This window comes from Notothenia coriiceps, unplaced genomic scaffold (genome assembly GCF_000735185.1).
Source record: "Notothenia coriiceps isolate Sejong01 unplaced genomic scaffold, NC01 NC01_scaffold00037250, whole genome shotgun sequence".
NCBI lineage: Eukaryota > Metazoa > Chordata > Actinopteri > Perciformes > Nototheniidae > Notothenia > Notothenia coriiceps.
In genome coordinates this window covers 16235734-16249222 of record NW_011369951.1, presented here as the reverse complement: position 1 = coordinate 16249222, position 13489 = coordinate 16235734, and the positions used below count along the sequence as shown (strand labels likewise).

Below are 13489 nucleotides of genomic sequence, written 5' to 3'. Positions count from 1 at the left end.
TGTCAAATAGTAGGAAGTGTGTGTGTGTGTGTGTGTGTAGGCGGTGAGCTGACTCGGGTTGATAGAGATAGTACCGGACACGGGAGGGAGAGAGAGGGAAAGGGAGAGAGAAAGAGGTTGCCCTGCGCTGAGACAGTCAGTCAGTGCTGGTTGGGAATATGCGTGGCGGTTGTTTCTTGTGAGCAGCACACACACTTTGCGCTCACAGATCATCCAGTCACGGTCCACTCACTGCGTCCTTCTCTCGTTTCCTCCCACAGCAGCCTCACCTGCGAAGCCACAGCGGAGGACAGCAGAGCTCCTCGGTGGACACTTTGCTAACTGACAGATACCGGGACGGACAGACGGACACCTCAGTGAACCTTCACCATGGAGGAGAACCGGGCAAAGTAACTTCCAGCAGCCCACAGCACCCTCAGCCAGGCTGTCAGAGAGGAGAGCCGCTTCACAATGACCCGTTAAATTCCTGCCGCCGATGCTTTCTTTGGAGAGTGGATTGACCATCTCCTAACAGCGGAGGAGACGAGCAGAGAGGCCTTTTTTCATTCTTTCAGTCTTCAGATGGACCGTGTGCCCTCGGCACTGGCAGCTAAGATGCGCTGGATCACGCTGGTGCTTGCCGGCTTGACTTTCTGGGGCAAAGTGACTATCTGTAACTGTTTCGACTACGAGGAGCCAGACTATGATTATTACGAAGAGGAGAGAGCAGAGACCATTGACTACAAAGACCCATGCAAAGCTGGTAAGTCCTGCAATTACTCAGTTTTTAGTTTTTTTTTTAGGATAATCGGTTAATAACCTAGTATTTTTACGCGCCTGGTCGCTGTGATCCAATCCCTCTCACGCGCGTTTAAGCAATGACAACGAGTTTGTGTGCATGTATATGTGTGTGTGTGTGTGTGTGTGTGTGTGTGTGTGTGTGTGTGTGTGTGTGTGTGTGTGTGTGTGTGTGTGTGAATTGGTCCAAATGTCCCCATTTTCCCACTATTCATAACCGACCGTTATGATCCCTTGGTGGTGCCACGTGCAGCCCGGTGACTCTCCCGCTATGAGCTCGTGTCCACCTGAAATGCGCATGCATCACCTGTAGGCAGCATTCCATTTCTGACCGAAATGTCTTTGCATGTACCAATTCTCTGCACGAGTTTGTGTGTGTTTGTGCATGACTCCAGATGTTACATCAACCATCAGATGAGAAACAGCTGGACCCAACTACACCAAAACAGCGCTGATGCACGCTCGATATGTTTTTCTGTGAACGAACAGATACAAACACAATTTTTGTTTGACCTTTAATGACAGAGTCCCTGTGGAACGAGAGTGTATGTTTTAGTATCGTGTGTTTGTGTCGTGAAAGAAGGAGCATCCATTCACAGTGATCATTAATTACTTTTTTCAATTATGTAAGAGTTCACACATTAAATATAAGTTTTCTGCAGCAGATTATAGATATTTTATTTGTGTGTGTGTGTGTGTGTGTGTGTGTGTGTGTGTGTGTGTGTGTGTGTGTGTCATGTCTGGTGTATTTGTTGGCTTTACCCAAATGAACTAATTTGATAACACAAAGCTGGGGATTCACTTAGGACTTCTATGCACTCCCTTTCTTAAACTAAGATGTCTGTCTCTTCATCTTTCTCTAACGTTATAATTTATGTCCTTCATGTTCAGTTTTTATCGGGGTCCAGTCCATGTTTTTCAAAATGTCATAGATCTGTAAATGATTTAAAACACATTTTCATTAAGCTAAATATCCTACAATACTCATCATATAACAATACCTAACATTGTAGTCATAACAATTAAGCGTATTGCAGATGTTAAAAAATATGATCCAAAAAAGACAAGGACCTTGAACACGCAATGCTCTATCGCCAACCCTATATCTGATTTCACCTTGCCCTTCATGTTTTTGTGTGTTTAGGTTTACAGACGTGTGTCGATCACCTTTTTAACACTGTCACCACTCACACTATGTAGCAAAGCTCAATGGCCACTATAAATGATTGTTGCATGATAATCCTCTAACAGCACCAGCATCATTCCCTTTGAGCAGTTGGAGAAATCTGAGCATCTCCTCTCTTGTCGTAAGGAAGATGTGAGAGACGGTGTTGCATCTTCATGGTTAACATGCTTGCTTTGGTTACAGCCGTCTGATGTATGTGTGTGTGTGTGTGTGTGTGTGTGTGTGTGTGTGTGTGTGTGTGTGTCTGTGTGCAGATGTGTTTCAATGGCTTTTTTAAAGCGCTAATGTTGTCTGTGATGACATATTGGACTGATAAGAACTCAAACTAGAACACTGCGTTTACACGCCGACCGACACACATTCCTCACATACCAAATACACAAACCTGGAAACCCTGGACACTGGCCAGTATGTGTGTGTGGTTTTGTGTATGTGTGCGCTTTTATGTTACACTGATCTCTGTGTGAGTGATTTTATGTTGATACTGCAATCCCATGACTTGTGGGTTTTAGTTATGCGGCAGAGTCCTGACCGTGTGTTTGCATTGAAGCCCGGCAGGTTAGAGGGAGACAGTCAGTCTACATATCATATGTTGGAGTAACTGAGCGGCTCTTGTAGGTTAAAATAACTGAGGTGGAAAACCCAGGTACTGTTTTTATTTGCTGGAAATATCAGTGTACATAAAGAATGTTTTCATACTTTCATGCTTAGATCTCTCACAGCAATTGACCACACGGGTATCTGGTTTCCTCTAAACCTCTCCATTTCTGTTTCTTTCTATGAAATCTTGTGACATGTTTTACCAAATCTTTACATTTTTTACGTTATTTTGATGGCTTTTTATTCGCTTTCATAGGATACATGAAATTCAGCGCAACCAATGACATGAGAAAGATAGGCTAGGGGCAGCATGCGGCAAATGTCCCTGTCTAGACTTGGACTGAGAACATCAGATTAACATGGTATGCATGTTATGTTCAGATTAAGAGCAAATCAAATGTTAACCTTGCTTTATTAATGCCAAATAGACTGCTCAAGTGCAACCAAGGGTCAGAGTGGACATTTTTGTATAGCTGTCATTCACATGTATGTGTGTGGAATTCAAAACTTGTATTAAAAAAACTCCCCATTTTGCTCCTGTCCCTTCAGATGAATCATTAGCCATACACCTCAGGATAGCCTTAAATGTTTTGCCAAAGTTGAAACAGTTTCAAATTTAGCATATCTTTACATGACAACACCAACTATCAAATCTACATCTGTTTGCATCCTTTCATGAACGTTTACGCATTCATGCCATCTCTAATTTACAGTCTGTGTTCAGTGTGAGTACAGGAGCGGTTTATTGGACTTTTAGGATTGACCTAACATTCACTTCTTCTTCATCTTTTCTACCTTATACACCGTCATGCTTTTCTCACAGTCTCTTGATATCATGCAAAGTCTTTCAATGAGGAAATTATTTTTGCTTATGAATATATTGCAAAATGTAGAAATTGAAATTCAAGAGTCACTGATTCTATATTCACATATCACATACATTGTTTTTTTTCTCAATTTGATATCATTGTAGTAAAAATACACAACCACATTCCCACTGCCTACACAAGAGGAAGAAATGTGTCCTCTCAATATCTACATATACAAACATACATATTTCCACATAAACCTCACACATCTACATACATAGAGACAGAATTGCACTAGTGTGAGTCTACACATGTGCATGCAAGTTTACAGTATGCTTTTGCACATGCACATCCATCCATACATTGGGAAACAAATCAACAAATGAATTGATAATAAAGACGATTGTTTGATACCCCCTTAGCTTGGACCCATGTTGTGTTGAGTGTGTATAGAGCTGGTGTCGGTGTGATTCTGTGTGTGTGAAGCTTGTAAGAAGTGGAAGCGGCTCATTCCAGGCCTGACCCTGTGGCATCGGTCTGAGTGGTTGGTATTCCGCCTCCTGTTTTTGCTGGGAAAACACAAGGGGAATATTTGGCTGTCTGCTTATCTCCTCCGAGTCCCGCACTGGTAGACAGGAGAACACACACTTCCAGGCCTTTGTGAAGTGATTTCCCTACGCGAACACACACACATGCATACAGACGCACACACTCAATACACACACACATAGAGCTCCCTCCATTCACCCGCGCTTATCTCTTCCTGGTTGTCTGCATCCTGCTACTCAGCTGGAGATGACACACACACGTGCACGCACACACACACTCCTACGGGCGTGCGAGAGCCCCCACGCTCACTCAAGAGTCATTCATGCTTCCTTCCAAATCACTGTTCTCGTAAAATGCCCACACAAACGGAGCGAAAGCTAAACAAACCTCGATGTCCGAGTGAAGCTGCGGGTCATTTCTTCAGGAGTGACCCAGGAGACTAACTGCCTGTTCTTCAAATACAATAGTGGTGTATCGCAGGACTGTGCAGCAAATACATAGAGTACATTTTCTCATGGGCGTCTCAACTTAGATATTACAGTACAGGAATTACAATAAGAGTTTGTACTGCAACAAGGGTGGAAACAAAACAAAACAAAGCAACAATGCCGCTTGCTTGAAGTCATTTATACTCAAATCCTGCAGTGAGGAAATCTTATTTGCTCCTCTCCACACAGGGACTGGAGAGCCGAGACAGGTAGAAGAGTTGGTTGAAATATATAGGGCCAAGATCATGAGCACTTAAGGAATAGTTACATCACAGTTTCCATGTGGAGCTTGAACAACCAGGACCTTCCACTTGAAGCACGATCTCCGCCCCACTGCCCCACATGAAGAAGTTCTTATGAAAATGCCTTTGTTGTTGAGATAACTACCAGCTGCTGGATGTGTAGGAAAGTAAATCACATGTTGTCAATTCATTTTTTTTCACTTATTACTAAGCGATGTAAGAGTGATTTATATCATAACTTTTTCTGTGTGGTCGCTTGGAGTCGCTCCAACATTTGTAGTTTTTGGGGTCTTCACCATGACAATTACGGTTTGAAAGTCACCAAAGGTTTATCATATTTTTACAAATACATATACATCTTTGGTTTAGTTTGGTTGGATATTTTTTCTTTATAATCGCTGCATGAATTATCCACAAAGAGCAAATGTAACGACTGTACAGATGTTTATTCATAAGTCCAAGAAAGAAATCAAGAGTCCATTTCGGTTGTGCATTATAGGACTATCACATGTTCTTTGGACTGAGAGCACCCATTCACAAAGTTAATGGCTCTGAGGTATAATGTCTGTGAGCTTCAGATCATTTTAAAACAGAAAAGCAACTTAAAGCCAGCTATAAACACTCAACACTCAATGCTCTGATTTTTATCGGGATTCAGGCGACTGCAGGTGTTTATTTGGCCGTTTACATATAAGCTCAACAAACACTGTAACCTATCAGTGCATCAGGTGTATCTAAATAGCATGCTCTGAGTGTGCCTGTGTAAAGTGTTTGTGTGCTTTTGAGTTTTTCAATCATAGAGTGAAGCCCACCATGTCGTGACAGTAAGCTGTAGCTACTGTTCACCCCTTCCCCCATTCCTCAGTAGGAAGGAAACTAGAGCAATGTGTGTATGTGTGTGTTTGACACTGAGGCTGCATTGTGTGTGTGAGCGAGAGGACGAGCGCTCTCACTCATATAATATTAAACAGGATTTTCCCGAGCACAGCGCTCCTGCCACTGAGCTTCCGAAGTCTTCTTCAGGATTCCCGCCTCAGCACAAACTCGGCGTCCGCGCTGAGAGCCCACTGTTTGTTTTGGAGCGTCATTGTTCCGGAGCTGCAGAAGCCATGAGTCAGCGCCGCCGTCACTCCGCCCACCTGCCACGATTTGCTCAATTATTAAATGTCTGCCTGCTTTTATGTCACCTAGCTTCCCTGATGGTATTTATAGCAGCAAAATCATTCGCATACACCTATTGTTCGCTAGGAGAAAGCCACCTTTTTAGAGTCAAACTTTTTAGATGTACCTAGGATTGTAGGAACCTTTGTGCCCCCCCTCCCCCCGCACCACATGATGCACAGCTACGAAACCTTTTTATACAAACCTTTGCACGATACAAAATTCACCACATGAAAGCTTTTAATCGATTTCATACATATCACTTCGGCTGCTGTCATTGAATTACACGAAAGAGAGCACCACACGTTTATAATATTAACACTATTAGAGCGGTGAATGTGAACACAAACAGTAACCTTGTGGGCTAGAGATAATAATAAGCTAATAATGAGTTGACATTTGCTGTAAATCTCCAGCTCCTTAAAGCAAGGCACCAGCTGCACACAGTTGATCATTTTACGTAGGTTCATCACGACGAGCGACCCCTTTCATATTGCCTAATTTCTTGTCATTTAATTCATTGCTATAGTATAAAATACAATTGATTACCTTTTTCAAAACTGTTCTACACTTCTAGACCTGAAGCTAAGCCAGCTGTGTCAAATCATTCCATTTACGCGATTTATTTCTGTAGGCCTGAAAAACTCATTAGCCTGTATAACACTGAAAAAAAACGTTACATTAAACATCAAAGAAAACGGTTGTTTAATGAGTGAAGCAGTTGGGCCTTAATACACTAAAAGACATAAAGAGCGGGACTAGCCACTATCCTCATTAAAAAAATAAAATAACCCTGCCTTCTGTTAAACATCTTTGGTTTTATGTAAGAGCGTGTAACCTTCCGGCCCCTGGGGGCACACCCTGGACCCCCTGATGTAAACCGGGTCATGATCTTGTCTCGTCACTATGTCTGGCCAAACCCATGACCTGCTTGAGAGGAATCTCTCTGTCACATAATGTGATTAGGAGACTACACCAACTGAGTGTGTCCGTGTGTGTTTGTTTTTGTGTCTCTGTCATATGATATAGTGTCCTTTTGTCTCATACCGAACATTTCTTTGCCTTTTATCCCTTTCAGTTTATGTGGTGGAGCGCTCTTTAAGTGCGCACTCTTTTGAAGTTGCAGAAGTTCCTTTCTGCTGAATATTATAATTGTCTACATTTTAAATTAAGTTACAGTACATTGTAGCAGACACACAGACTGTTTGGAAAATAAACTCAATAACCTTTTATTTAAAAAAAATCATTGTTTCTTTTGCCTTACAAGTAATTGTAATTTAAATGTGAATTAAATATTTTAACCACCGCTGGCACTCACTTTTTGTCTTTGTGTTTTCGTGAAACACCACACACAGCTTTCTTATTCATAGAGATTTATATAATAAAAAATGAAAAGAAAAATAGTTCTCCTCGACAACTGAAGGCAATGTATGTCCTTGTTAATTGGATGTGTTTATGATCAGTCTGGGCTTTAATTCCAGGTCGTTTCAGATGTACAGTGGTTCGCCTCGCTGCTCTGCCATCTGTTTTTAGCTGCGTTCATGCTCAAAGAAACTTTCCTTCCTAATCTGTAGACACACACACACACACACACACACACACACACACACACACACACACACACACACACACACACACACACACAGTGCTGGAGATACACAGGGACGTGTCAGTGTGAAGGTGTGCAATTGGGTCTTTGTCAGGATCTAGGAATGTGTTTTAAGACAGCAAAAACATATGATTAGTGTGTTTGTGTGTCAGGGTTGAACTATGACATCAAGCAAACATTATCCTGAACTCTGCAGATGCACAATAAACATCTGGTAAAGGAAACAGTGAATCTTAACCTGCTGGACGATAGAAAAGTTTTCAGTTATCATGGTTTCAAACTAGTTTTCTTTTTCAGTCTTACATGAACACAAACACACACACACACACACCATTTATGTCATGGCAATTTCATTTTATGTCACAGAGGTATCTCTCTGTGCACAAGGGTGCGGGTGTGAACTTAAACTTGGACTAAGTTTGTACATTTCTAAGCAATGACACCACAGACTCCTCGCTCCACATTGCAGCACCTTACATGCTCCAATTGGCCCTTTGTTATTCCATTTTAAATACTCACAATCAAAACTACAAGTCGTAATCTCAATTTAAAGTGCTTCTCGAAGTGATGCTTTGGAGTTGGCCACACAATGGAGGCTATGGTTAACTTTGTCCTGAACTGGTTATGGATTCAAATATGGAGACAAAAATCAAAACGTCCCAAGAAACTTCTAAAACCAGCCCTGCCCTGTCACATAATCCAGCACAGGTGATACATTCCCCATTGAATGATTCCACATTGCACAATTGACGTTCAATGACAACATACAATGCAGATGTAGCGAGGTGGAAAGTAAGGATGTGAAGAGTGAATCTGACTTTGGAGCCTTTCCCTAAACTTCAGCATATCTTAACCATAGTTTATTTGCTCTAACCATGATGTTTTCTGTATGAAAAACACGTTGTAGTTTGTAAGGTTTTGCAAAAAACTAGAACTTGGAAAAACCTTTTATTAGATGTAAAAAAACAACATCAGAGAGTTTGTAAGAGTTGGCCAATGTTGACATTTCCATTTGTTTGTAGTGTTATCCTGTAATGTTAATATATCTCTTAAAGCTATAATTCTGCCCAAACATGACATAAACAGGGCTTTCATTCGACCGTAATCCTGCATGCTTTGGCTCATTGGCCTGATGCTGCACTTTCTATAATAAAAAAAGAAAGAAAGTTTGAATAGGAGTTAAATACAAAGTCACCATCATAAACATAGTGAAGGTGAACAGATTCAGATAAAGTTATTGGTTAAGTGAGTTTTCCAGTAGTCAGACTGTGAATGAGTCGGAGCAAGGTTTGGCAGGGAAAGCTTGAAAAGGCGGTTGATTTAATTTCTTTAATAATCAGGGAAATGTCAAAGAATGCTGACAAAGGTCCAAATTTACTTGAGTCAAAAGTGCGATTCTAGATATCGTGTTATGTCCAAGCAGTGTTGGGACTAACGTGTAAAGTAACGCGTTACTGTAACGCAACCACTTTTTGCGGTAACTAATAGCGTTACTAGTTACCTATTCCCATTAAGTAACACCGTTATAGTTACTTTGATTGAAATTGGTGCGTTACTACGTTACATTATGTGATGGAACTGAACCGAATCTCCCTGCGGATGTAAATTACAGGCGAATACAGCGATGTCCTCTCACAGCACCATGGAAAAGTGAAAGTAACCAGAGAGGAGTGATGATTGGTTAACGCGGGGTAACATTTCAGGGTAAGCCAATCAGAGACAGAGTTGGGCGGGTCTTGCCTTATGGGGAAAATACACACGAACACTTGCTAATGCTAACACACACACACACCGCACGCACACACACACACACACACACACACACACACACACACACACACACACACACACACACACACACACACACACACACACACACACACACACACACACACACACGGCAACGCTCACCACCAGCACACACACAGTCACACACACACAATGGCAGATGCAAGTATCAGCGAGAGCAGCAGCGCATTTTCAACTTGGAAATATAACCACTATTTTCAATTTGTGGGGATAAAGGACGCAAAAAATATTACGGTAAAATGTAAACTGTGTGCAGGACAGAAAGCATTGTCCACATCGAAAAACAGCAGTGCCAATCTCCTGAAATACCTAACTAATGTACATGGAGCTATAAAACTAGTCGCCAAAGACCCCACCGTCTCAACAACCGGCAGTGACCCAGATGGAGCAACACCATCTAAACAGCCAAAAAACGATTTTTTTTAAATCACCACATGTTACCCAGAGTCAACTAAATAGATTGATTGCCAGGTATGGTGTTGAGGACATGCTGCCCATCGCAACGGTCGAGTCTGTTGCCTTCAGAGAACTAGTCAGCAAAAAACAACACAAAGACTTGTATTTTTATTGTTATTATTTTTAAAGTAAGGTAACTTATTACTAGTTACTTTTATAATTGAGTAACTAATAAAGTAACTTTTTTGAGAGCAGTAACTATAACTATCAGCCTACTAGTTAGTTTTTTTAAGTAACTTGCCCAACACTGTGTCCAAGTGATAAAACAGAGTAACAATAGTTGCCAATTTTCTGCCAAATCGATTATTAAGTGTCAGGAGGAGACATTAACAGTGTACTCAATTTGGTGATATTCTGACAAAGATCTGGCAGTCTTTGAATGGCACTATAATGGTCTACTCAGCTCTGTATGATGCGGTTCTTGTTTCGCTGTACAGTTTGTAGACCTTCAGTTTTGTAACCTTGCCCCATTTCAACAATGTCAACGTCCAGTGATATCAAACTGGATCAAACAATTACTTTTGGAGAAAATCCTCTAACAGGGCCGGGATTATCTGTTTTAATATTACTCTACATTCACAAGCACAGCTATACCGTCTAATAATGACACAAGTGGGAGGACAAACACACACACACACACACACACACACACACACACACACACACACACACACACACACACACACACACACACACACACACACACACATCTCTTAATGAAGAGCTTAGTGAGATGTGTATGTGCTTGTGTTATATACACCCCAGTGAGTACAGCATGAGTGCATAACTCAGCAGTGCATAAGTCTCTGCTGCATTGTACTGTGGTGTTTGTAAAATGTCAAAGGAACAAATTAATCTGTTCAAATTAAATCCTCTTTTAATCACACACACGTACACAACACCCACCGTGTAATTTAGTCTCTGCTTGTAACCCATCCCGGTATTAGGAGCTGACAACTACTCCAGAGCGCCGGGGAGCAGTGCGGTGCCTTGCTCAAAGCCAACTCGGTACTGCCCAGGAGGTTAAAGGTCCACACTTGAACTGACGACCCTGTAGGATAAAACAAAACATAAAATTCAAGCAGGAGATATTTTATTTTGTATAAAAGTTACTTTAATACATCAAATAAAACGTAACTTTAACTAAAGCCTTAAAAAAATGATTTAGCTCACCTGGTAGACCACACACTGGGGCTCACAGATTTGAATCCGACCCGAGGATAATTTACGTTTGTCAATCCCTTTGTCTCCCCCTTTTCAACTCACTCTCCGATAGTGAACCAAATGAATACCACCGTCCCCAATATTGTTTGACTTAGTTTATTAAAGCATCGTTACATTTATTCAAATGAAGGGTTACTGTCTTATCCTATAAACTTGTACTATGTTTTTCAGGTGAAAAGGATGTTTTAGTGGATGTTGTTTGCATTATATTGAACATGTTAGTATTTCTGCTCTCACAAAGACACAGTAGTAGGTTTGACATTTGTAAGCAGGCTGCAGAGTCAACTTGCACAAAGCAAGAGAGAAAGAGAAGTTGATCAATCCAACAAAATACGATCCGCCTGCTCTCTAAACAGCCACCATGTTGGGAGCTGCTGGATGCATGTGAGGGAAGTCTGCCTCTCAGTTTGTGTTTGGTGCATTATTGTGTGTGTGTGTGTGTGTGTGTGTGTGTGTGTGTGTGTGTGTGTGTGTGTGTGTGTGTGTGTGTGTGTGTGTGTGTGTGTGTGTGTGGTTGCTGCAGTGCCCCTGCTGAAGGGCAAACAGTAAGGCCCTGGTCAGCATGATGTAGGTCTCCTGAGATGTCCTGGGGTTTTTGGATCAATACCTTTCCTCCTGCATCTCCCTGCCTCACCCCTCCTCACCCCTCGGCTTGACTTTGGGCTATTTAGGGTATCTCTATGGATTAACAAGACCCCAACAATCAATGGGCCAAACTTACTATCACTGTACACTCCCTCCTTTATCTCGCTTTGTACCTCTGCTTGTGTCAGCTCCTTTTCTCTGGAAAACGTTTAGTCCTTAGTAGTTTCTCGTGTTGTCCTGAAACAGCTGAAATTACTGGGAGTGTAATGTCACATACACACTGTCAGCTGAACAGAGACAAAAGCAAGGGGAACATCATTTCTAATGCAGGTGCAACCTAATACGGACGGTCTATGTTCATATGAGAATTCACACAGATAATGATTTTTACCTGCTGACGTTGGAGTCTCTCTTAGTTAACCCATTCTGTGTCTCGCTATGACTCCACCACAGTTTGCAGTAAATAGGAGTGTCAGTAGAAATGTTGTCACCCACAGGGCAATTGGTACCAGCGCCTGTTCAGACCACATCATAGCACAAGCCATGGTGCAATTGGGTTATTTTTGGGTCTTTATATGGTAAAGCTTTTAACAATCAAATAGACGTCAAGTTCAAACGCTTTACTTTTCAACCACCAACTGACTAAATTCAGCCTTTTTAGTAAAAAGAAAAGAGACCCAAGGGGAAGATAATTTATGGTACTATAACGTTTCTTGTATCTGCAAATGTTAATAGTGTTAATATTTATTTTCCAGACATTACTAATCGAACAATAAATGAGAAGAAATAATGTTGCTGGTTGTGAATGAAGCCTACCACTAGATCTCTAAATCGTAACGGTTCTCTGTCTTGAGCCGTCTTTTTGAACTCTACCTGTATCAGATGTGTGATGATATTCTGGTTTATAAAATTACAGAAACATGTTTGTCATGTCCATGTATCAGCAGCAGGAACCTGAACATGAATCTGTGTGTACTTCTACTCTGATTCCGACAAACAAGGCACTGAAGACAATGACAAAATGCTAGGGTTGGGTATTTAAAAAACCCATTATAATTACCTGTCCCCTGACAGCAACAGAATAATAAATGTTTGTTCTACTTCAATTGTTCAGTTGAATACAATGTCACCAACACCAAAAGCCAAACATTTTGGTGGCACCACTGAAACGTCCAATGGAAAAATATCAAATGAACATTTGACTGGAGAAGTTTTGATACTACTTGGACTATTTCGGCCGATACCTATAAAGGTATTAATACCCAGCTTATAAAAAATATCTGTTCAATGTCCTCAGCTGAATTACAAAATGACAAATATCAATCAGATATTGCCATTACTGATTGATTGTTAAAGTAATTACTCAAGCAAAATGGTAATATTTGTAAGGTTACTTGTCTTATTATAAAGTAAACTGAATATTTTGGGGGATTAACAGATAGAGAATGTCTTACATAGTATCGTCTACATAATAAATATATATATAGTAATAGATACATATGATTTAAATTGGCTGTACCCTTTGGATCAGTTATTGTCCTCATGTAACCAACAAACTGTATCATAGAGCACAATTTAGCAGCGCACTCTCCCAGTCTTTATCTGATATAGTGATTTTTAAACCATCTGTGGTCATTGTGGTTTGCTCTTCACTTTAACAATAGTTCGGAGTCGAGCACAATGGCACCCTGACCCCCCGTTTCCTTTAGTGGCTATCCTGATTAGCTAAGTGACATGTTTCTCCCATGCCATTGTTAATGTATTAGTGTCTGGAGTCCCTGTGGAGGTCAGTAACTGCGCTCAGCTAATCATTTAGAGATGGTTATCATTCAGTTGTTCATTGTGAGGAGCTGGGAGATGTACTGTAGATATGGAAGGAGAGGGAGAGAAGAAAGAAAGAATCATGTTGTAATGAGTCATAAAGGATGAGAGAGGAAGGTTATTGAGTAAGATGCTGAAGAGAGGAAGGCAGATGAGGCCTTCTGTCGTAACAG

At 41.1% G+C, this 13489-nt stretch overlaps 1 protein-coding gene across 1 annotated transcript in view; it reads left to right on the top strand.

Moving 5' to 3' along the window:
• The first annotated feature begins 141 nt into the window (after window positions 1-141).
• Window positions 142-13489, top strand: part of tll1 (tolloid-like 1) — a 43249-nt gene continuing 29901 nt past the window's right edge. Inside the window, exon 1 of the mRNA XM_010796523.1 lies at window positions 142-742. Within this exon, the coding sequence (XP_010794825.1) occupies window positions 562-742 (181 nt within the window). The 5' untranslated portion in view covers window positions 142-561. The remainder of the gene's footprint in view (window positions 743-13489) is intronic.